General features: G+C 32.4%; 12 protein-coding genes and 1 non-coding gene across 13 annotated transcripts; 6 read left to right on the top strand and 7 right to left on the bottom strand.

The window, feature by feature from the left end:
* Positions 1 to 72: 72 nt before the first annotated feature.
* Positions 73 to 648, top strand: DFA_01896 (uncharacterized protein; the record flags this gene model as incomplete). The annotated part of the gene is made up of 1 exon (XM_004359801.1): positions 73 to 648. The coding sequence occupies one exon, from the start codon at positions 73 to 75 to the stop codon at positions 646 to 648; it is 576 nt and encodes a 191-aa protein (XP_004359858.1).
* A 327-nt stretch (positions 649 to 975) lies between these two features.
* DFA_01895 (uncharacterized protein) lies at positions 976 to 1,950 on the top strand (the record flags this gene model as incomplete). The annotated part of the gene is made up of 1 exon (XM_004359800.1): positions 976 to 1,950. One exon carries the CDS (start codon positions 976 to 978, stop codon positions 1,948 to 1,950), a length of 975 nt encoding a protein of 324 aa, XP_004359857.1.
* Positions 1,951 to 2,133: 183 nt separating this feature from the next.
* On the bottom strand, positions 2,134 to 2,907 carry DFA_01894 (uncharacterized protein; the record flags this gene model as incomplete). Its single annotated transcript, XM_004359799.1, has 2 exons — positions 2,134 to 2,637; positions 2,725 to 2,907. The coding sequence occupies 2 exons, from the start codon at positions 2,905 to 2,907 to the stop codon at positions 2,134 to 2,136; spliced, it is 687 nt and encodes a 228-aa protein (XP_004359856.1).
* A 488-nt stretch (positions 2,908 to 3,395) lies between these two features.
* Positions 3,396 to 4,970, top strand: DFA_01893 (uncharacterized protein; the record flags this gene model as incomplete). Its single annotated transcript, XM_004359798.1, has 1 exon — positions 3,396 to 4,970. One exon carries the CDS (start codon positions 3,396 to 3,398, stop codon positions 4,968 to 4,970), a length of 1,575 nt encoding a protein of 524 aa, XP_004359855.1.
* Positions 4,971 to 5,252: 282 nt separating this feature from the next.
* DFA_01892 (uncharacterized protein) lies at positions 5,253 to 6,391 on the top strand (the record flags this gene model as incomplete). The annotated part of the gene is made up of 3 exons (XM_004359797.1): positions 5,253 to 5,640; positions 5,705 to 5,986; positions 6,075 to 6,391. The coding sequence occupies 3 exons, from the start codon at positions 5,253 to 5,255 to the stop codon at positions 6,389 to 6,391; spliced, it is 987 nt and encodes a 328-aa protein (XP_004359854.1).
* A 66-nt stretch (positions 6,392 to 6,457) lies between these two features.
* Positions 6,458 to 10,871, bottom strand: DFA_01891 (calcium-binding protein; the record flags this gene model as incomplete). The annotated part of the gene is made up of 3 exons (XM_004359796.1): positions 6,458 to 8,858; positions 9,004 to 9,561; positions 10,831 to 10,871. 3 exons carry the CDS (start codon positions 10,869 to 10,871, stop codon positions 6,458 to 6,460), a joined length of 3,000 nt encoding a protein of 999 aa, XP_004359853.1.
* Positions 10,872 to 11,439: 568 nt separating this feature from the next.
* DFA_01890 (uncharacterized protein) lies at positions 11,440 to 12,919 on the bottom strand (the record flags this gene model as incomplete). Its single annotated transcript, XM_004359795.1, has 4 exons — positions 11,440 to 12,242; positions 12,321 to 12,662; positions 12,750 to 12,831; positions 12,881 to 12,919. 4 exons carry the CDS (start codon positions 12,917 to 12,919, stop codon positions 11,440 to 11,442), a joined length of 1,266 nt encoding a protein of 421 aa, XP_004359852.1.
* A 279-nt stretch (positions 12,920 to 13,198) lies between these two features.
* On the bottom strand, positions 13,199 to 15,820 carry DFA_01889 (uncharacterized protein; the record flags this gene model as incomplete). Its single annotated transcript, XM_004359794.1, has 3 exons — positions 13,199 to 13,415; positions 13,602 to 15,187; positions 15,272 to 15,820. The coding sequence occupies 3 exons, from the start codon at positions 15,818 to 15,820 to the stop codon at positions 13,199 to 13,201; spliced, it is 2,352 nt and encodes a 783-aa protein (XP_004359851.1).
* A 187-nt stretch (positions 15,821 to 16,007) lies between these two features.
* Positions 16,008 to 17,769, bottom strand: DFA_01888 (uncharacterized protein; the record flags this gene model as incomplete). The annotated part of the gene is made up of 2 exons (XM_004359793.1): positions 16,008 to 17,606; positions 17,719 to 17,769. 2 exons carry the CDS (start codon positions 17,767 to 17,769, stop codon positions 16,008 to 16,010), a joined length of 1,650 nt encoding a protein of 549 aa, XP_004359850.1.
* Positions 17,770 to 17,953: 184 nt separating this feature from the next.
* Positions 17,954 to 19,725, top strand: rio1 (putative protein serine/threonine kinase; the record flags this gene model as incomplete). Its single annotated transcript, XM_004359792.1, has 4 exons — positions 17,954 to 18,273; positions 18,342 to 19,419; positions 19,512 to 19,581; positions 19,721 to 19,725. The coding sequence occupies 4 exons, from the start codon at positions 17,954 to 17,956 to the stop codon at positions 19,723 to 19,725; spliced, it is 1,473 nt and encodes a 490-aa protein (XP_004359849.1).
* A 304-nt stretch (positions 19,726 to 20,029) lies between these two features.
* Positions 20,030 to 22,233, bottom strand: DFA_01885 (uncharacterized protein; the record flags this gene model as incomplete). Its single annotated transcript, XM_004359791.1, has 6 exons — positions 20,030 to 20,044; positions 20,190 to 20,475; positions 20,805 to 20,985; positions 21,056 to 21,745; positions 21,853 to 22,045; positions 22,222 to 22,233. 6 exons carry the CDS (start codon positions 22,231 to 22,233, stop codon positions 20,030 to 20,032), a joined length of 1,377 nt encoding a protein of 458 aa, XP_004359848.1.
* DFA_01886 lies at positions 20,111 to 20,181 on the bottom strand. The gene has a single exon. It is a non-coding gene; the product is annotated as a tRNA-His (tRNA).
* Positions 22,234 to 22,618: 385 nt separating the features above from the next.
* On the top strand, positions 22,619 to 23,193 carry DFA_01884 (uncharacterized protein; the record flags this gene model as incomplete). The annotated part of the gene is made up of 2 exons (XM_004359790.1): positions 22,619 to 22,666; positions 22,948 to 23,193. The coding sequence occupies 2 exons, from the start codon at positions 22,619 to 22,621 to the stop codon at positions 23,191 to 23,193; spliced, it is 294 nt and encodes a 97-aa protein (XP_004359847.1).
* Between the last annotated feature and the right edge of the window lie 180 nt (positions 23,194 to 23,373).

Genomic DNA, 23,373 nt, shown 5'->3' with positions numbered 1-23,373 from the left:
TGTAAGGAGGGTTAATAGTTTTGTTTCTGTTTACGAAAAGAGATATACAAGGAGAGATAGTAAACTGTAGTCATGGAAACAGAAGCAGAGCAAACATGTAGTAACCAAACAAATGATAATATAGTGATTAGTGATGACAAGCAATTGGTTGATGTCCAATTAGTACATGACTACCTATGTAATCATAGTTACTGGGCCAAAGATATATTATATAGTGTCGTACAAACATCGATAGATAATTCCTATTGTATTGGTGCCTATGTCAACAACAACAATAATGTAAACGGCAATGACGAGAAGAAACTAAAACAAATTGGATTTGCAAGATTGATCACCGATTATAGTACTTTTGGATGGTTGGCCGATGTATTTGTATTGCCAGAGTACCGAGGAAAGGGTGTTTCCAAGTTGATGGTTGAACACTTGTTGGCTCAAAAATGGACAGATTATATGCGCAGAATCATGTTGAGCACGAGTGATGCTCATGGCCTCTACAGTCGCTATGGATTTCAACATATCCCAACCAATGCTCCAACTCTTCCTATGGCCATTTTAAAGTTAAATGCCCATCAACTACAACTACAAGATTTAAAAATTAAACAACAACAACAACTAGAACAAGAACAAGAGATAAAAGAGAAAATATAAATATAAAGTAAAGTTAATAAATAATAATACGCGACGTAGCCAACCTTGATTATATATTCACCTCTGGTATGTAATGATTTAAAAAACATTTGTTCATTGATATAACTAACTATTATACAAACATCTAGAAAAAAAAAATATAAATCAACAAGTACCCTTTTTGGTCATTATTATTTACAATAATAGGGAGGGGTGTATTTTCTAGAAAATATATTTTTTATTATTTATAAAATGATTTCCTCCCCGATTATTCATAGTATTCTCATCATTCATACCTTTACCTTTTATTTGTACCTTTTATTATATATTTGCCGAGTAGTAATAATAATGAACACAGAAATATTTCCTCCTGATCTATCACTATTGATTATTCAACAAATCATTTTAGAGTGTGTCAGAGGTGATAGATACATGTTATCATTTCCCTTCCTTTTCATCAACAAGAGTTGGAATAGGTTATTCAATAATGAATCGTTTTGGCAACACCTATGTTTAGCTAGATGGACAAGTTTGTCATTACTACCAGAAGATTACACTCCCAACTCTACTTTGACCAATTTAAAACCTGTCACCAAATCATCTTATGGTGACTTTTTAAGTGAATACATGTTTGGAGCAGTTATCAAATACCCTCAGATTCAAAAATCGATCAATGGATGGAAGGATTTATTTATTTCAAGATACAATAGAACCTATCATCTTAGAAAACTACAGAGATTTAATTTGTCTGGACAATGTATGGAATATGAAATCGAACATGAAAAGAGTGTCACCAAACAAGTCCTATTGGCCAAGAAAATGAAATCACTAGATGAGAAATACTTGGACAAGCATAGAAATGATATAGATATGTTATTTATTCTAGAGTCTGTAGAATATCATTCAATTGAACAAGTTGTCTCTCAAGATGATAGAATGACAACGATACAAGAAGATGTTATTGGATCGGTCATGACTCTTTTAGGAAAGAGAATACTATTCCAATTTCGTAATGGAAGAAAATATGGTCATAGAGACTTTGAACAAGATAATGATGATGACAAATTGACCATTGGTTCTATTGAATGTCTTGACCAATACAATGAAAAAGAAATTCCAGGATTTTGGGAAAAGGTCAAAGTTGAATTAGAGTGGAAGGGGTCTTTGGTTCAGATTCAAAAGATAATGAGAGCAATATTGAATGTAAGAACTTATTTTATGGAAATTAATCGCCACCATTATTTAGAGAGCTATCCACTAACAGGTAAAATGAAATATAAGAGTCCACCATCCTTTGATTCAGACTCTGATTTGGAAAACTAAAAAAAATAAATATTGACAATATTTTATAATAATAAATATTCATTATTATTATTATTATCATTATTATTATTACTATTATTATTTTATTATTATTATTATTTTATTATTATTATTATTAATATTTTATTATTATTAATATTTAGAGATAATTAAACAAGTTCTATTTGGAATTTGTCTAAGTTTTTATAAATGACCTGGATCATCTCCATGATATTTGAGCCACTGGCGTAATGTCCGATTCATTGATAATGAGTGACAAAGAAGATTAATATTTTCATCCGATATGGTAATATTAGTTTCTTTGTCAATGGTCAGTGAATGTAGATTACAATGGGCAATTGATTTAAAAAATGTAGGTGTCATTAAAAATTTGGAGAGTTGTAAATGTTGAAGGGTTTGATTATTATTATTATTGGTATCTAATAACATGGCAAATGCAAAGGTTAGATTTTTTGGTACATCGATATTAACAAGTCTATCCGATTTGAAACTAGACAGACAAACAAGCTTGACCAATGTTTTGTGAGTGCACAATAGTGAAGAGAATTGTTGGACGTTGGGAGAGTTGTCATCGATGTTTGGAAGGTCGAGTGTAAAGGTGAACGATTTGATCGATTCGAGTTGGAGTGCGATAATGGCTCCATTTAGTCTCATTGGCCAATAGATTGTCTCTATCATTGGAACCAACTTGACAAAATGTAAACTTTCTAATTGCTATACCATCCAATTTCGATATATACATATACACTCTGCTCTTACATTTTCTATATATACATGAGGGTTGATTGTGCAGTCAATCTCTACCAATGACGACGACGACAACGACGACGATTGTTGGCGAAGATTATCAACTACCGCCAAATCCTCTTTAATCTCTTTTAATTTTGGTATTAGTTCTGCCAAAGTGCCACCTTTAATTGTAATCTTTTCGAGTGCCGTCATTGACTTGAATACCATTTCTGCCTTTTGTTTGGTGTATCGGTTAGTGTGTGAACACACCTTGAGGTGTCTAACCATTGACAGTTTGTGATAGTACTTAGTAGTTTTACCACAACCATCATCGTCATCATCATACATTAAACAAAGGCAATTAGCAGCAATAGGGTTCTTTGCTTTTTTGAGTAACACACCATAGATAACTTTATATGATTATTTCTTTCTTCTTCTTCTTCTGTTGTATTATATTCAAATTTAAAATGATTTAATATTATTATTTGTATGTAATTTGGTAAAGACAACATGAATAATAATAATTAAATATCACAACTTTTTTAAAAGCACAAAGTTGGAAGCAAACAAGAACAAAAAAAAATTAATTTAATTTGTCTTTTATATTTATTGAAAGCAGTAGTAGTAGTATAAACATGATAGGTGATAGTTATCAATTAGTTATATTACAAGTGTACTTGTACTTATAATACTATATATATAGTAAAGTAATAATAATGCAAGAAGAAAAACAACATAATATATTATTAGTATCATTACCATGGATCATTCAATCACAAATCATTTATCTATTATGTTCATGTAATAGTTTAAAGATAAAAGATGTATTTGGTATTGGGGGAGTATCAAAGACTTGGAGAGTGGAAGCTAAAAGGTATTTGTATGTACGTCATACACTCTACTTTGCAGTCAGTGAATTGGAAGGTTATAGAGATCACATTGATCATCCTTTAAGTTTGTTGAAAATGAATGGATGTAAGTTGATACTCAATCAATCTGACTTTTTAATTGGACGTTCAGTGTATCAAAAGAATATGAAATATCTTGGACTACAAACTGGTGATAGTGATGATGGTGATAGTTATAATCAGCATCAGCAGTTAGTTTCAGTCTCGGACAACTTGGTATGGTTCAAGAAAAAGATTATTGAAACGGTTGAATCTATCAATATTTGTAGTCCGACACGGTCAAATGACGATTGGTCACAAATATTCTTTGGTACATCGTTCGAATTGTCGTCATTGCAGTCGTTGACATGTACCATTATTGAAGCTGACTCGTTTCAATTGGATATGGATACATTTTGTGATTTGAAACATCTCAATGTCACCTTTTACATGTCGACCGATGGTATATGCAAAGTATTGAATCACTGTAAACACTTGGAATCACTCATCATTGCAATCGAGAAATGTATTGATATTGATCAAGACAACAATCTTGACAAAATATTCAACTGTATATCTCGAGGAGGAGGAGGAGGAGGAGGCACACTGACAAAGTTGGATTTAGCATATATTGATACTACCAAACCATTCCCATTTAATTTGTTGGGTGGGTTGGGAATACGGGAGATTTCAATCTACCAAGAACACCAAAGAAATACACCGAGTTATTATCAGTATGTGTTGGATGGTAAAATAGAGTCAATTGTACAATTCAGCATACCTAATCAACAATGCATTGACTTTTTATCGGCTGGGTCGGCTGTCAAAGTACTCGATTTGTCATTGATGGAGGATCCACCATCTACTGTATCGATACAAAAGAGACCATTGGTACCACCACTACTAGAACGATTGACTTTAAAAGGTGGGTCACACCAAAATAGTCGAGTTACATCGTACGACATGCTTGACAGTATATTTGTACATAGTGGTTCGTTGCCGAGGTTGACACACCTCAAACTATACCTTAGAATGGAAAAGACAATGATTGATATTATCACCACCTTTATCAACCAAAGCAAGTCTATTCAAGTCGTTCAATTTGGTACCTACCAAGAAGACCCATTTCTCTGGACAACCGACAATGACATGGAATCATTCTTGCAAGCTTTTGCCTCTAGTCCAACCATGACAGAAGTTAATTTCACCTATCTCCTCTTTGACCCAATGATATCATTCCTTCAAAAAAATATCAAAATATTAAACAAAAATAATAGTGATAATAATAATAATATGAAAAGTAAAGTACATCTCTATCAATCACCAGATAAAATATCAACAACATCATTGATAAATATAAATAATTATAAATTTGATTTATCATTTCTTTCAATTTCAAAATAAATAAAATAATGTATAACCCATGGTAATATAGGGTTCAATCTAGATATTGTTTTCGATCTTTGTGTCATTATTATCAAACATAGACAGAGAGAGAGATAGATGTGTATGTTCACAAAAAAAAAGAAGGAAATAAATAATGATGAGGTGTGTTCAAATTTAATTCGAAAAAAAAAATTATGTAAATTAATCTAATTTAAACTGTGTTTGTTTTCGGTTTAGTCATTCATTCTTCTTACTCATTGCTTGAATAGATAAATAGATAGATAAATAGAATAAGAAAGAATGAATAGATTTATCAGTAAATCATCATTGCTATCTATATCTGCTGCTTCAGCTGCTGTAGCAGTACCAAATAGATTGATATCAAGATCATTCTCATCTTGGACTATCAATCATAGTAATAATAATAATAAAAGTATTAATACCATCAACAAATATACATCACTTGATAATAAATATAGATTATATACTACTGAACCACCAAAACAACCAGAACAACAACCAAAACAAGAAGAACAACCAAAACAAGAAGAACAACAAAAAGAATCAAATGAAGAAAAGTATACAAACAAGAAACAAATTACATTTGCTAGTTTATTTGCAGCATTATTCTTTGGTGGTTTAGGATGGTTGTATTATGATCATTTAATGGTTCAAAAGAGAGAAAAGAGTATGTGTTCTCTTGATAATCATTCATTCAATTTATTCTTTTAACACTCTTTATTCTTTTATAGTTAAACAAATTGAAACCTATGGTACTAGTTCAATTGGAGGAGGATTTTCATTGATTGATGAGAATGGTAAAGCAGTATCTGATCTTGATTTCAGAGGAAAGTATATGTTTCTCTACTTTGGTTTCACGTATTGTCCAGATGCATGTCCAGCCGAATTGGATAAAATGACAATCGTCTTGAACAATCTCGAAAAACATAATCTATTGGATAGTATTGTTCCTGTTTTCATTACTATTGATCCATGGAGAGATACTGTAGAACAAATTAAACAATATATTCATGGTAAATTTAAATTAAAATCACAAATCAAATTTAATCCTTTTATTTTTAAATTCTAATCTATTTTATTTTTTCTTTTAATTCTTTTTAGAATTCCATCCAAAATTTGTTGGATTAACAGGAACACCAGAACAAATTACAAAATTGGCAAAAGGATATAGAGTGTTTATTAGTAAAGCAGGTAAAGGAGATAGTTATTTGGTAGATCATACAATTATCGAATATTTAATTGGCCCAGACGGTAAATTTATTGAATTTTATGGTTCGAATCTAAATGCCGATCAAGTCACTGAAAAGATTTTAGAACGTATGGCTCAAGGTGGAAAGGGTGGAGCAAATAGAGGTGAAATTATTCGTGAAAAGAGTCTTGTCGATCAAGTATATGATTTTTTGACTGACAAAATTTAATAAAATATTAGAAAGAAAGAAAATAATTATTATTTATTTTTATTTATTTTATTTCTTCTATTTCTTCTATTTACAAATATTACAAATACATTTTAATTTGTTTAGATGATTTGTTTTTCTAATTGGAGTTGGTAATTTTGGATGTAAAGATGATTGACGTTGGAATAGTTTATGATAGGATCTAGATGATAGGATTTGATCTGTAAATTCGAATAAATGAGGTTTCTTTTGATCGAGATAAATGAGAAATTCACAAGCCGATGGTGAAGCCCATAAAACTACATGTCTAAAGGCAACTTGCCAAATATTATTACTATCGACAATAAGTTGTAATTCTTGAACAAGGTATGTAAATATTGCCAATGAACAACTTTCCAAACATATCTTAAAGTATTGAATGATTCTCTTTCGATTCTTTTTAAAGTCAAATGATTTGTTGCAAATTTCTACAATCCTTTTAAATGAATGGAGATTATCTTTTTGAACAATGTCAAGTTCGAGTGTCCAAATCAATTTCATTGCTTGTTGACTGTATCGTTGAAAATAGAGTGATGATATCTTTTCAATTAAATTTGATTCATTTTGATTGTAATGATACTGTGGTGATATATATTGGTTGGCAAGTATATTGTCTGTTAATCTTTCACTATAGATTTGACCAAATTGTTCACCAAATGAAATGACATTTTTAAATTCCAAGTTGTTGGCCAAAACCAGAAATTGTTCGAGTGTTGCAGGAACGGGATTGGTAAATTCGATCATCTTTTGCTTGTCAATCGCATATTTTGAATATAGATTGAAAATATCCCAAATCATACCAATATCCTTGCTATTTGATGTTTTAACCAAATTGGTCACCAATTCATCTTGAATGATTGGTTCAAATGAATCGATACAATCTTTTATAATTTGTAAATCCTCTCTGGTTTGAATTTTTGTACAATAAGGTCTTGAATAATAAGACCATATTTGTTTTAGAAATATTGTACCATCCGATGATTTAACCAATTTTGATATTTTCTCGAGTGATATAAAATCTTTTGCCACAAGTACATAGGTTGGTTGAGTTTTTACAGCAAATGATCTAATTATATCATTTAATGTGTTTGGGAATCTAGCCAATATAGTTTCCACCACTACAGTCGTCATTTGTAAACCTGGATCATTTATAAATGATTGTATTTTAATTCCTCTAGACACTACTAAAACATCCAATACAGTGTCAACCATCCAATGATTCATTGATAACTTTGAAACGACTAATCTTTCATTGATAAAATCCAAATTTTCAAAGTAGTATCTAAATAAATCCTTGTCTCTTTGTGATTGGTAGAAATTGATTCGATATTGAGGGTGTTTGTGACAGAGTCGTTTGATTTGATCGACTGTAGCATACTGTACGATTGTATCGAACTTTCTTGGCATAAAGTAATCAAAAATGGCTCTTGTGTTCCAGCTGACAACTTGTTTCCACAAATCTTCAATCGCTTCAGTTGCATTTGGTTGCTTACTAAATGTCTTGTCTTCGGCGAGTAATAGATGAAATAGAATGGTCATCTTTTTGGTGTTTGCTTCTCCAATCAAACCTGCCAATCTCTTTTTAATCATTTTGACTTGATTAAATCCTTCTTGATGAGATGGCATCTCCATCAACATGATTGCCACTTGGTCCAACTTTAACAAATCATATTCTTCAACTTTAGAACGAGAAAAAGAGGATGGAATACCTTGCCCAGGATTCTTTTTAAAATAAATCTTTATAATCTCTTTGTTTAGACATGATAGTACTATATCTTGTCTAACCATTGAATAGAATTGATCTTCTTTTAAGTGTCTATACAAATATCCAATTGCATCTTTGTAGTATTCTTCTTCTTCCACTACTACTGGATTGCTTTTGTTGTTTGGTGAACAAAGAGGAAGGAGATTTGTTGATTGTCTATCAGTAAGTAATTTGAGTAGACCAACATTATTGTAAAGTAGTATAATGGGAAGAGAGGGGAGGATGTTTAGACGATTATATTCGTTGTAGTTGTTGACTTGTTCATAGTCGAGTATGAATCGAACAATCTTGTTTCTTTTTTGTCTTTTGACGGGGTCTGTTTCAGTGCATGCAAGAGTGACCATACTAGAGAAGAACCTAGAGTCGATCATACGACCTAGACCCAACGGATAACATCTTGTAAAGAGGTTATAGTCATCGAAAAACTGAGCTATACTATAGCCATCTTCTAGACTGGTAAATACAATAGGTTCACCTCTATTTAATTTATACCACAGTAGCCGTTTATAACCATTTCTCACCATGAAATCACCTGATATGATCTCATCATACCTTTTATTATTATAATTATTACAACCATTAAAAGTAAAAGATGATGAACTATTAAACTTTAATATATTTCTTGTTAGATATTTATTTCTAAATACACTTATGATACTATTACTATTACTATTACTAATCATTCTTTGTGTTTTAAAAATTTTAAAGGCTCAAATTTCATTAGCTACATTATAATATACAAAAAAATCAAAAAAAAAGAAATATACAATATGTTAACATATTTTACAATTAATTGGATTTATTGTTTGTTATACTCTACATCGTTTACAATTGGTGAATCCACCATTCGCAAAATTCTCTTTCATCGATACTACCAGAGTAGTTTCTGTCAATAGAAAAGAATAATCCTTTGGTTTGGCCCTTGGTAAAATAGAAACCAAGATATTTGATGCATCTCTTGAATTCCTTTTTGTTCATAGTGCCACTACAGTTGGTGTCAAACGATCTAAAGGCGGCGCTGGCAGCCATCATCTTTTGGGCGAGATGTGGAGGAAGACCGACTGGAACAACAAATGCAGCAGTTCTTAGGTAGGGATCAGAGTAAGAGTATGCTGGTCTTACATAGGCAGCTGGTTGTGGATAGCCGACGGCTCCTGGGTAGGCTCCTGGGTAGGCTCCTGGGTAGGCTCCTGGAACAACAGTTGGTGGGTAAGCTCCTGGAACGGCACCTGGATAAGCTCCTGGGTAAGCTCCTGGAACTGCAGTTGGTGGGTAGGCACCTGGATAAGCTCCTGGAACAGCTCCTGGGTAAGCTCCTGGAACGGCAGTTGGTGGGTAAGCGCCTGGAACGGCTCCTGGATATGCACCTGGTGGATAATTTTGCATTCTACAAAAAATATTAATCATTAGTGAAACGCACTGATTTATACAAAATCACCCCCATGTATGATCACTGAATGTATTCTCTGTAGAACAATCATATTACATCACATAATATGATTATAAACTTTCTACTCCTGATTCTTTGTTCTTTCTCATCGATCATCAGTTTCTATTTTTCTTGGGTTGTGATATTTTTCTGTTTTCTTGTATTGCTTACATTTATTATATTTAAAAGAATGATGTAGAAATGAGAGAGAGAACTACAAGTATTTTTTTTCGATGATGTTCACAATATTGAGCTTTTAAATTAAATTCAGACTTTTCAACGAATAAATTTATTTTTTTCCCCAATTACAAAAAAATGGCTTCGAAGATCTTGCGAAACACAACTAATGACAACCGTGCACAGATATATATTTAATAAATATATATATTTAGAGATATCTCGAATAATTATTGGTGACAAGTAACAGTAGTTTTTTCTATAATACCAATCACTAGCCGGATGGATGACAAAAAGTGAATACATTGAATCGAGATAATGACCTCCTCATGTTGAAGTACATATAGGAAGTGGCAGGACGATTGATGCATCGAGAATGACCTTCAAATGATCGTCACTACCGTAACTGACAATTTGTCTTGTCATCCACGATAGCTCGAAGTAAGTGAATCAGAACTACGGATCTAAGAGGTGAAAAAGAACTGAATACTACCGATTAGTTGTAAACAAGTTGACAATAGGTTCAATGCATTCATTTGCAAGTTGAATTGATTCATTGACATCCATCTCTCTCTCTCTCTTTATTTCAGTCACAGTTCTTTCTTTCAATAAATATTCCTTTTTTTTTTAAACCCATCTTCTACAACAATATCCATGTCTCTTTCTCTCCTTTTTTTTTAATTTGGACCTGCTGCAGCCTATTGATGCAATAGTCCTATTGGTCATAATATTAACTTTATTTTTTTTAAAAGGCCACCTCAATAAAATTAGCTAACAATGGTATTGAAGTTTTCAATGGCCTCAGACACAATGGAAAGTACCAAGCCATCTTCTACAAGATAGAATCCTCTTCTCAATTCGTTGTCGACAAGACCCTACCCTCTGGCACCTCATATGACACCATTGTAGCCGAATTTCCAAAAGACGAAGGTCGATTTGTAATAGTCAATTTCGAATATGAAGTGCAAGGAACCACCAAAACCAAGATGATTTTAGTAATATGGCAACCAGAAGATGCCCCCCGTCAAGTACAAGATGTTATACGCGTACTTCTCTTCGACTTTACAGAATGAAATTGGTATATCAATCATTGTTATCCAAGCAACTAATACCTCTGAAATCATCAAATGTGTCTCTAAATAAATATTTTATTGTTTACGACGTGCGCTACGTCGCGACATGCTTTACTATTTTGGATAATCAGATTGTCACTTGTCATTGACAATCTAGTACGATCTTACTCTATCAAAATGTATTTACTTTGAGTGAAAATAAAACTATTTATGTAATGAATATTAATTAATTTGATTTAGCCATGTCGATATTCAATAGTCAATTTCGTATATGTAGTGAAGGAACCACCAACTTCAAGATCATTCTTGTAAAGTGGCTACCAGAAGATGCCCCCGTCAAGTACAAGATGTTAGACGCGACCTCCTCTCAGACTTTCCAGAATGAAATTGGTGGAACAATCAGTTCTATCGAAGCAGCATGTCACTAGATAAATATTTTGTTTTATTTATTTAATTATCTTTGATGATGTGTACGCATGAAATAAAAAAATATATATTAAAAGATAACCTTTTCTTTTATTTAATTAGGAACTATGTATCCCAATGTCTCATCAAGGAGGTTTTTAAAGAATGAGCGGTCATTTCTTCATCTAAGGCCAACGATCTTTTGTTTGAATTGGTTCATTAAAACACTGCCACCACCAGCACTACCATTTCGTAAATGGGTTTGGGCTTTTCTGGTTAATATTCCATTGCAATATAATCGATATAAATATTGACCAATGTGATAGGGTATAATAGCAATGGGGGATATCTTTAACATGTTGATGTACATGTAGGTAAGTGGTAATCCAATTGATGCATCTAGAATGACCTTCAAATGATCGTCACTGGCCATGGGTCGTTGATCGATATGGTAGCTGACAAATTGTCTTGTCATCTCTGCCACAGAGTATAGTAATCCCATACTGATAATATGTTTAGATGTACCACCACCTTGTCTCCAACCACATGCCATACCACATCCAAACATAACCAAACCAGATGAAACTATATTTCGAACTGGCAAATCTTTGTTGATCAATATATTGTCAATATATTTTGATAATCTAGATTTGTGTTTCTTTAACAAAGAGTTTGCAATCTTTTTTTCATCTTTATCCAAGAAATCAGCATTGTCAATTGATTCCAAACCAATATGTTGAAACATAATAATAGCTCCTTTTTTAATGATAGAGAATTCATTATTATTTTGTTCATATCTAATCAACTTTAGGAATAGATTAACAACTCCAACAGAATTGAAATAATGTTCTGATAATTGACGATCGTCATATCGAGAGATGATATGTTTGGCAAACATTTCAGCAACCAATATTTCAACTGGATATCCTCCAAAATTACAATAATCTATTAATTCATCAATTGGTAAATCATTGATTGAATTCACTATATAAATATAAATAGAGAATAATTTGTTAATTAATTAAATTTGTCAATTAAATTAAATTTTGATAAATTACATACAATAAGGTAAAAATGATGATATGATGTAGATGCAACCTATTTCATCAGTGGTAAGAATACTATAGAATAGTTGTAGAATGGATTCGTCATCGAGATCGCGTCCTGCAAACTTGATGATAGTGTTTGCCTTTGAGGCAGAAATTAATGATTTGAACATTTCTGGTCGTGACACGCATCTAGACACCGGCAAGTTGTTATTAATGATGATATGAAGCTGCCTGATATATTGATCCATTGTATCAATATTCTTTAAAGAACTACAATATACTTTGATGAAAACAACTAAAGTATCGGTATCAAGAACAAGAACACGAGGCCACCTAGTTTTACTATAACGTAATCCTTTGTTTGGGAAAAATAGAATTGATACAAAGAATTAAGTTAATATATCTCTCTATAGCTAGCTCGAATCATAAGGTTAGTACTCACTACTAGTAGCAGTAGTAGTAGTAGTATCATCTAATACTAATTTACCTACTCTTTCCAAATTGCCATAACAAGTATGATGGTACTAAATACCGATTAGTTGTAAACAAGTTGACAATAGGGTCAATGTATACATTTGCAAGTTGAATTGATTCATTGATATTGATTTCCATCTCTCTCTATCTCTCTCTATCTCTACCTCTCTCTCTATCTCTCTCTCTCGCAACTGAAAGACTATTGTTAATCTTTGTCATAATGATGATGATGATGATGGTTGTCTAAATAATTATTTAATAAAATTTATTTTAATTTGAACTGCAAGTTCAAAGGGAAAGGGAAATAGAAAAATAATGTACAAAAAAAAATTGTTATTTAATTTTATTTTTATTATTAAAAATACAGTACATACAACCCTCTTAACAAACTACAGTTTGTTTGTTTGTTTAACCATTCTAGTAATCTTTCAAGAAACGTTCAACAGATAAATTAAAAGTATATTGTTTTAAATGATCTAGTTTGGGTTTCTGCTTTGCTACTAAAAGACGAAGGAGGGTGATATTTGTGTTGAGTGCGGCAGGGACGATGGTGAGTTGAAGACTTGTATGCTTTTGTGGACCAATTACTTTGCAAATGGAATAATTGTCTGCTGCAATGGCTTGTGACAGATAACTTGAAAGGGAAATGGTTTGGATTGATTCAAATTCCTTGGATTGCAGATACTGAACTGATCGAACCGAACAGACTCGTGGTCTTGAATACCCAAATCCAACAGCTTGTGGTAACCCAATAATCTTTAGTGTATAGATAATATGATGTATTAAATCAATATTACCACATGCAATAGCCGAGAAATACCATTCTTGTGGGAATAGACGGAGGGGTTTCTGTTCTACTATTTGATGGTCAAATCCAAGTTCTTCATTCCTCTTTGCAACTCTATAGTAAAGGTTGATTAACCCACACGATAATAGTAGGTTGGCATTGGCACATGGTACGGTTGGTCTTGACCTTAGAATGATTTCAATCATTGGAACATCATTTCTATTGGCTGCATTTACAAAATGATGTTCCTCTAATGTAAATCTATCTTGATTTGTCGGTTCCCAAATCCCAAGACTTTCATTAAAACTATGACATTTTAAACCAAGAATATATTCTGTCATTTGATAAAATTTACATGCAAGTAGATTTGAGATTGTATTGACCATATCATATTGTCCTTGACTTGGATCGAGGAGTGATGGATTATGGGTGATGAGGAATTGGACGAGTGGGACACTACTACCCTTTTGAACCGCTGCACATAGGTCATCACCACTAACCTTGTATTTCATATTTCCAAGTGCTTGAATACATTCAAGTGATCCAAATCCAAGTGCAGCATTGTAATAATTTTGTGGGTTGTCTCCATTTAACACTGCATAGAGTACAGTGTCACTAGATAGTAATAGACGTACTATCCTGTCTAATCCCTTTTGACATGCAGTAGTGATTGACTTTGCACTAACATCTATACCCTTTGATAATACATATTCTACACATTCGTAACTCGCAGATGATACACAATCCTCTAAATTTTCCTTTTTCAATTGAAATCGTTTCGATTCTACAAAGAATTGTAGGATTTCCAATTGACCATTCAAACCAGCTATCCTTGCACAAGTAGTCATCCAATCACCAGACAATTGTGATTCTTCTATATGTTGTTGTAAAACCCATTGTAAAATATTTAATGTACCATGTCGACATGAAGTTTCCAACACACCAGTCATGCTGGTACCAGATCTGCTAGCTCTTTGATACTCTCCAAATAAATATTGAATAGTACCAATTGATTTACTCCTTGCAGCATGTTGTGTAATTCGAATGATATTTTTTGAAAATGAGGCTCTTAGCGTTTTACTTGATTTTGGGTCATTATTTAATTGCAAGTAGAGTTGAAGAGTTTGTACTTGATCGTATTTGACAGCATTCAACAATGCATCATCTGGTATCATATCCAATAACTTTTGACCAAACACCCAACCAATGACTTGAATGTGACCCTTTTCAGAAGCTTCAATGATACCTTGTCTAACCCATTCTTGTGATTTTAGAATCGCCTTTTTTTCAGGATGTGGATAATCCAACAACTTTTTCAGAGTTGTCAATTCATTGTGCGATATACACCATTTCAATGCATCCTCTGAGAATATATACCCTTTTATATTCTTATCCTTTCCATATAAATCAAATATATGATTGACACAATCCCAATGTTGATTCTCTGCTGCTCCATCAATAGCCAGTGTTGTAAATTCAACTCTACCAAACTTGATCGAGTTTGATTTCTTTTGTTGTTGTTGTTGTTGATAAATCTCATCAAAAAACTTTAATACATTTAAATGACCATTCTTTGATGCAAAATCATATGAATGATTTGTAAATTTTATATTATCATCCTAAAAAACAAAAATAAATAAATAAATTAATAAATTAATCAATACATTATTTCTTTCTTTCTTATTTCTTTTTGTTTTACATACAAATAAATTTTGATGATTTGAAGGATTTGTATTTAATAATAATTTGATTATATTTAAATGACCATTTCTTGAAGCTACGTCTATAGCATCTGTTGTGAATGGTACACCTCTATCCAACAAGTATTTAACCAATTCAAAGTTACCAGATGCCGAAGCACTATCTACAGCATGATGTTCAAACTTGAATGCTGATTCATAGTAATTGTAAATTACATCAAATGTCTCTAATTTGAATGCCACTGATCGATTGTAAAGATGAGGTGAACAGATTGCAATGATTGAATCCAATGTAATCCAACCAACTTGTAGTGTCGACAATGGTAGTCTCTTGTCGACCAACAACACTGATCTCTTGCATAGTTGATGTAACAAGTCACCCGTCTTGTTTGTTACTACCCATTTCAAAGATGGTATATTATCAAATCTATATGATGTATATTGATAGATAGATCCGTCAATTCTATTAATCTTTTCAATCTCTTTACCAATTAATCGAATCAAATATTTATTTCTAAATACTGATTGAATTATTAATTCATTACTATTCATAAGTAAGTATAATAATACAAATATTACAAAGATGAAGAGTATTATAACTTGAATGATTAAAAAAAAAAGTAGTGAAGAGTGGAGGCACTTGATGAAAAAAAAAAAAAATCTTTTCTTTTTTCTTTTTTCTTTTTTCTATTTCTATTTACAAATTTGTTTATTTATTATTTATTTTTGTTTGTTTGTTTTAGATTGATCTATTTGATATATTTGGATAATTTTCACCACCAGTTGTACTGTATCCTAATATATCAACTGATAGATTATCTAATACTTCTAAACACCAATGACCGGTATAAGAGAAGGTTTTAGTTTCGCCGGGGAGCAGACAAATTTCATTTCCTCGTTCACTTCCACGACGCTTTTGAGCACGTACTCGAGCAGGTCCGGTGGGTGATCTGATTGACACCCATCCCGGGATATACCCACTCCACAGTCTGGTGGCAGATCTCGGCCAACACAAATAGGTGCCTGCTGGATCATACACTTTGGCTTGATCGTCTTGTGATAGGTCAGACCCATTCATTCGGTTTGAATTCTTTTCATAGTCTCCCCACAGCGTGGTCATGTAATTCTTTACACCTTTGACAACATCACCAAACTTGCCAAGACCGTATTGAGGACGGCTACTGATGACCTGGCCGTTCTGACCATTGACCAAATACGAGTAGACGTGACCATTGAATTCAAATTGTGTGTGGTAGTATGGTACATAGTAGAGCATGGCACGTACCTCTATAAATTGAATGGTCGATGATACATTGTCTACCGTATCTGTTTGTTCTTGGTTACCTAGATAGACGGGTGCATTTTGTTGTTCGACCACTTCAATCTTGCCACGGTGTGGTCTCCAAACCTCTTCCTCTGGCACACGCCCACAGATTCTTATATCTTGGGTTGTACATGTTTGTTTGAATGATTCGTCATTATTCATCTCTACACTCTTGTGAAAATTGTACATTATCTTGTCCTCCTCGGTTGGATCTCCATTTGTATGATAATTGACCATACTATCCTTTGACAGTGCACATATAAATATCTTATTGATTGATCTTGAAATTGATCCTTTTGCTTTTGATTTTGCAATTATATCATTTGTACCAATTGATTTGTTGTTGTTGTGATGATGATGATCTTGATGAGAATGATGATCACTACTACTACTACCACCACTACTACGATCAATATTGGTATTACTAATTTGACCAAAACTATTAGAGTTTGTTGATTTTGGACAATAATGTACATTTCCTTCAAAGTAGACACTATAGGTAGCATTGAAAGAATAGAATGGGATATAGATCTTTTCCAACGAATCGGTTGATAATTGCTTTTTGAAACCAGTTGGTGCAAACCATAAATTATTCTTGTATGCTTCGAAACCAACGATTGCCTCTGATGGTGGTACTATAAAGTGTGATACTCTTATAGTCGATGCATTCTTTAATGGATGTATAATAACACTATTAAACATATCAGAATTAATGTTTTGATAACTACCAATACCTCCACCACTACTACCAATACTATTAATTAATGGGTATGATGGTAGAGGTGAAGGACAAGGTGAAGGAGGTAATGATATTGGTGCACTTGGTTGAATTGGACAATACATTATTTGTTGTTGTTGAGGAGGTAAAGGTTGAGGAGGAGGTAAAGGTTGAGGTTGAGCAGGTTGTAAATCAACAACATTTGATATAATATGATGTTGATAATATTGTTCTTCACTTATATCTTCTAAATTAACTTGTTGTTGTTGTTGTTTAGGTTGTGGTGGTGAATACATCTTTTAAATATATATATATACATATACAATTAATATATCTCTATCTCTATCTCTATTTATCTATCTATCTAATCATGAATGTGAATGTAATGAAATTGTACATGTGAAATACATGCAAGTAAGAACTTGTTGTTAATTTGCTAATCTTACTTTTTTGGTTCATACTCCTGCTCACTCACAGCTTGTGTTCTTTCTTTTTCAAATTAATTTCATTTTCATTTTTTTTTTTTAAAATCTTTTTTTATTCTCAACAAAAGACGACCGAGTAGACATAATAACACATCGTATGGTTCATAACAAAATCATTTTTATAAATACAAATACAAATAATATAGAGAGATAAAAGGATGGAAGATAAATTAAAGAATCTAACACTTGAACAAGATTGTGATTATTATTCATCAGATGATTATAGCAATGACGATGATTATAGTGATGACTATTACAGTGATTCAGATGATGAAGATAGAGTATTGGGTGAAAGATCATCGGTAGCATTAAACAAAACACTTCAACCAAAAGCACACATGTTTGAACAAAAGTATCAAGGAAAGATTAATATTGGTGGCGGTGGCGGACGTATCATAGATGATGATTCTCATAGATCATTACCAAATACAGTTTCAAATGAAATTAGAGAAATGAAGAAAAAAGATGATAAACAAGGGTAAGAAAAGAATAAAGAATAGTAGATAGAATAGATTGATATTAATATTCATTTTCTTTTTCTATTAGTATAAGAGTACAAGATAAAGAAAATAGAGCAACAAGTGAACAAGTATTAGATCCACGTACAAGATTAATGTTATTTAAAATGATCAATAAGGGGGACCTAAGTGAAATCAATGGATGTATAAGTACAGGAAAAGAGGCAAATGTGTATCATGCAGTTGCTGGAGATGGAGAAGAGAGAGCCATTAAAGTTTACAAGACGAGTATTTTGGTATTCAAAGATAGAGATAGATATGTGACTGGAGAATTCCGGTTCCGTCGTGGTTACAGTAAATCAAATCCAAGAAAGATGGTAAAGTTGTGGGCCGAAAAAGAGTATCGTAATTTGATGCGTCTCAAGTCTGCAGGTATCCCATGTCCAACGCCATTGGCACTTCGTAACCATATTTTGGTGATGAACTTTATTGGCAAGGATGGATATGCTGCTCCACGTCTCAAAGATGCTCCACTCACCGTTGACAAGTGTCGTGAACTCTATGTCGATGCTATCAAGATGATGCGTATTCTATTCCACCAATGTCGTTTGGTGCATGCCGATCTTTCAGAATACAACATTCTCTATTTCAAGGGTGGTCTGTTTATCATTGATGTCAGTCAGTCTGTCGAACACGACCATCCACACGCCCTCGACTTTTTGCGTATGGATTGTGCCAACATTACCGATTTCTTTAGAAAGAATGGTGTGCAGACCATGTTCCTCCAAGAACTATTCGACTTTGTCTGCGATCTCACCATCAATGACAACAATATCGACGCCTACCTCGAAAAACTTCAAGAACGTATCGGTCAACGTGGCTCGGAAATGACCAACGAAGAAACTGTCAAAGAAGAGGTATTTAGAAATGCATACATTCCTCGTACACTGGATGAAATTATAGATATGGACAAGGAATTGAAAAAGGCTCAAAAAGGTCAAGATATTTTTTATGGTACAGTTTTGGGTCTAAGAGCTAATCTACGTGAAACTCGTGATACTCCTGAAATTTTAGAACAAACTGATAGTGAAAATAGTGGTGATAGTGATGAAAGTGAAAGTGATGAGGAAAGTGAAGATGATGAAGATGAAGAAGGATCAGAAAAAGTAACAAAAAATAAGGATTCAGAAGAAGGTGAAGGAGAATCAACTGAATTAACAAAAAAAGAAAAAAAGAAATTGGTTAAAGAACAAAATAGAGAAAAAAGAAAAATAAGATACCAAAACATATTAAAGCTCAAACAAAGAAAAAAAGAGCTGAAAAGTTTGGTAAAAAGAAATAGAAATAAATTATTTATTTAATTTGATTTATTTAATCTTTATAATTTTGATAATTAATAAAATGATTATTTAAATTAATAATTCTATTATTATTATTATTTGGATATTTAAGTAATTTTAAATTTAGATTAAATTGATTGTCAATTAATTCTTTAATCTTTTCATTTGATTTTGATTCTTGTATAAATTTAAAATTATTACTTTTTGAAATTACATTTAATAATTGTTTCATATGTACAATATATATAGATTATCTCTTTTTCTATTATCCATGGTAGTATTATTATTTGGTTCATTAATTATTATTATTTGAAATTAATTTAATATTAAAAAAAAAAAAATTTCTTGAAAATTTAAAGGAGCTCTTTTACAAAATTTAAATCATTATTTATTTTTTAAAAAAACACATGTAAAATATATTCGTTTCACTCATTACTTAAGTTGTTGTTACCTTAAAAACTAAAGTCTCATCATTTAAACGGACACGTGCGAGGCAAAAAAAGGGCATAAAAGAACGTGCTCAGACCAAGAATCGAACTTGGGATAAGAGGACCACAACCTCTTGTGATGCCACTTCACCATCTGAGCTTACACACGAAAGCTCCGTTTGGCAACAAAGTAACAATACCACCTGGATTTTCCCAACCACGAACCCACTGTTTAGCAAGTTGATTCTCGACTGGACCGACAACATAGTGCAGTGGAATGTCCACGCTCTCAACTTCACCAAGCAGAGAACACATCACAGACGCTATGTCAATGCTGTTGCTATACTCTTCCATCGCACATGGTGCCACCACCTGAATGTGCAATTCGACTTTGACGATCGCAACTACTCTCTCGACCCAAACGAAGTAGCAATCGTTACCAAACGATTCAAAACTATAATCTATCTTGAATACCTGAAACTAATCCAAAACTGCAAGTCGATTCTAGCTAAATGTCAACCTGATCGATGGTCGGTCACTAATCTCGAACTGATCTCAAACTTTAGTAAATTCTCTCTCATTTGGGGCAAACTAGCTACACCCTATCGCATTCCCTCCTTCCTAACTAGAACTAACCACTATCTAACAACTACTCCAAATTAAACAACAATAATAATTAAATCATTAATTTAAAAATAAACAATATGACTTCAGCGGTGATGAAGAGGTCAAAGATTTTATTAAAAAAAAAAAAAAAGATTTTCGATAGTAAGGAAAGTTTGCATTTCAAGATCGACCACAACTTGTTCTATTTGTATAAATGATCTAAATACAGCCTTGGTGTATTGATGCGTATACTTGTGGATGATCTCTTTTCCTTTGCTGTCCTTTTCCTTTTGTAAATCAAATGTCATTTGATAGTGAGCTGTATTTAAAGGTGGCAAATACTTATTCTTGGAAATGTCTGCAGAGAAATAATAATGTTAGACTGGTGTATCGATGATTTCTTCCTTTCTATCCTTTGCACTAGAAACAATATTTCATGGTGGTTTTCGCTATCCTGTCAGGGTTATGACCCATTAAAAATTCGTCAACACTTGAAGGTGAGACAGATCCAAGATGCAACCGAAATTTCTTATTATCTGTACCAACCAACCTGTCAGATATGATTCTCTGTGATCTAATGAGAAACGTTCGTAGTTCCTGGTGACACACAAATTCTTGAAGTTGTTGCTTGTTTTTAAAGATTATTGGCTCGTCATCTTCCTTTCCATCGATTCGAGTGAATCTTATATCGGTAGCCAACATATTGCTTTGAATTGTTGCTGGTAAATACTCAATCTCAAACGAGAATTCATCTTCATCATCATCATCTTCTTCTTCTTCTTCTTTTTCTTTTTCTTCTTCTTCTTCACCTTCCTCGTAACATTCTTCTCCTTCATCTTCAACCTCGACGTCGTCAAATTCCGTGTACAACAATTCACCAAAGTTGACAATTTCTTTCTCCTCTTCTTGTATCTCTTGATTTTCATCTAGATTTACTGTCTCTTCGAATTGTTTTCTCTTTCCTAGAATGGACGAAGAGGACCAATGGTTGATTTCATCCGTTTGATGAATCATCATTGACGATTGAGGAATCCAAGCACGAGAGCGATGAACCATCACCAAGTATTCTACCAATTCTCTTTTATCTCCAACATCATTACAGTCCGCTTTGCCAATATCTTGAATAAATTGCTCTCTACTCTATAGAGCTCGAAAAGTTTAGAAATGATGGTTGTGTTTTCCAATGATGATTTAAAGTTCTTATTATTACTTATAGTAATCAAACAATCCAGCAACATCTTTGTTTGATTGTTATTGTTGATTTTGTTGATTTCTTTGATTTCATTGTAACAATTGTTGTCTTTGTCTTCATTCTCTGATACTACATATTTGTTAATGATTGGGATGGCGGTGGTTGAGACAGTACTGTTGTCGTCGTTGTTGTTGTTGTTTTTCAATAAATGATTCAAGGTTTGACACTAGATCATTTAAATCTTTGATTATTGGTTCTTTAAACAATATAAAATTGATAATTGTATCATCTTGATGTTGCCTGAGATCATGATCACTGATCTCTTTGATTATTTGCTACACAATAAAAAATAAAGAGAGTAAATAAAATATATTTAGTTTTGGTTTAATAATACATACATACATTTTCCTCCATTTTAACTGTTAGTTGATTTATTATTACATCTCTCAATCTACTAGTAATCGCGAAAGAAGAAATATTTAAAATTAAAAAAATTCTTTTTTGAACAAAACATGAATTTTTGTAAAGAATGTTAACATTCTACTTTTAGGTATAATCATAACCTCCCTCCCTTTTTAATCAATATTTATATTAACCAAATACAACTTCCTTTTTTGTAGTGCAGAAAAACTGATCTAGGCAAAGCAATAGGTGACTATGATAGGTTTGGATATGTCATAAAATTAAACAGGTCCAACGCCTTGTCCCTAAAGCACACTCACAAAGATAGTCCTGTGTATCGATACACAAAATGTTCCCAGGTCTTTCAAAAAGCTAGATCAATAACTCGATTGGAATCATGAAATATTTCGAACGTGATTCAAACAGAACAGGATGGTTCATAAAGGTATATATATATCTTTTCTCTTACAATATATTATTTATATAAATATTTATTAACTAATTTAATTAAAGTTAAAAGATCTAGGACCTGAACATAATGAATTATTATTAACTCACCAAAATAGAATAAAAGAAAAGATTGATCATCTCTCATTGACGATAGATTCTTTGACAAGGTGAAGATGACTCCTCACCTATCATCAAAAAATGTAAGACGTCGTGTTAGTCAGAAATCACTACGTCTGGCCCAACAACAACAACAACAACAAGATACTTCTATCCAAGGTCAAACAACAGCTAAAAGAACAAAATATACATTGCGAGAAACAAATCGAACAAAATCAACAACAAATCAAACAAAATCAACAACAAATAGAACAAATAGAAATACAAAATCAACAAATAGAACAACAAATAGAAAAAAATCAAGATCTAAAAGAACAAATACAAAAAGATCGACAACAACAAAAAGAACTACAACAACAAATACAAGAACAAATTATATATTTATCAAACAATGTATGGTTATGATCAAGCAATCGAATCAAAAACATTTCAGTTGAAACCCAAGAGGAGAGAGAAAGAATTTATTCGTATCCAATCCACATACATATCTTTTGGTTTGATAGTTGCAGTATCAAGAGTACCGTCTTGAGATAAAATTAATTTGCAAAAAATTAATATCTAAAGGTGAGTACTCACAATACGAAG

The sequence above is a fragment of the Cavenderia fasciculata genome, assembly GCF_000203815.1.
Source record: "Cavenderia fasciculata unplaced genomic scaffold Scf_Dfasci-F-a-25c12.r2-5, whole genome shotgun sequence".
Taxonomy (NCBI): domain Eukaryota; phylum Evosea; class Eumycetozoa; order Acytosteliales; family Cavenderiaceae; genus Cavenderia; species Cavenderia fasciculata.
This window is presented reverse-complemented; position numbering and strand designations above follow the sequence as displayed.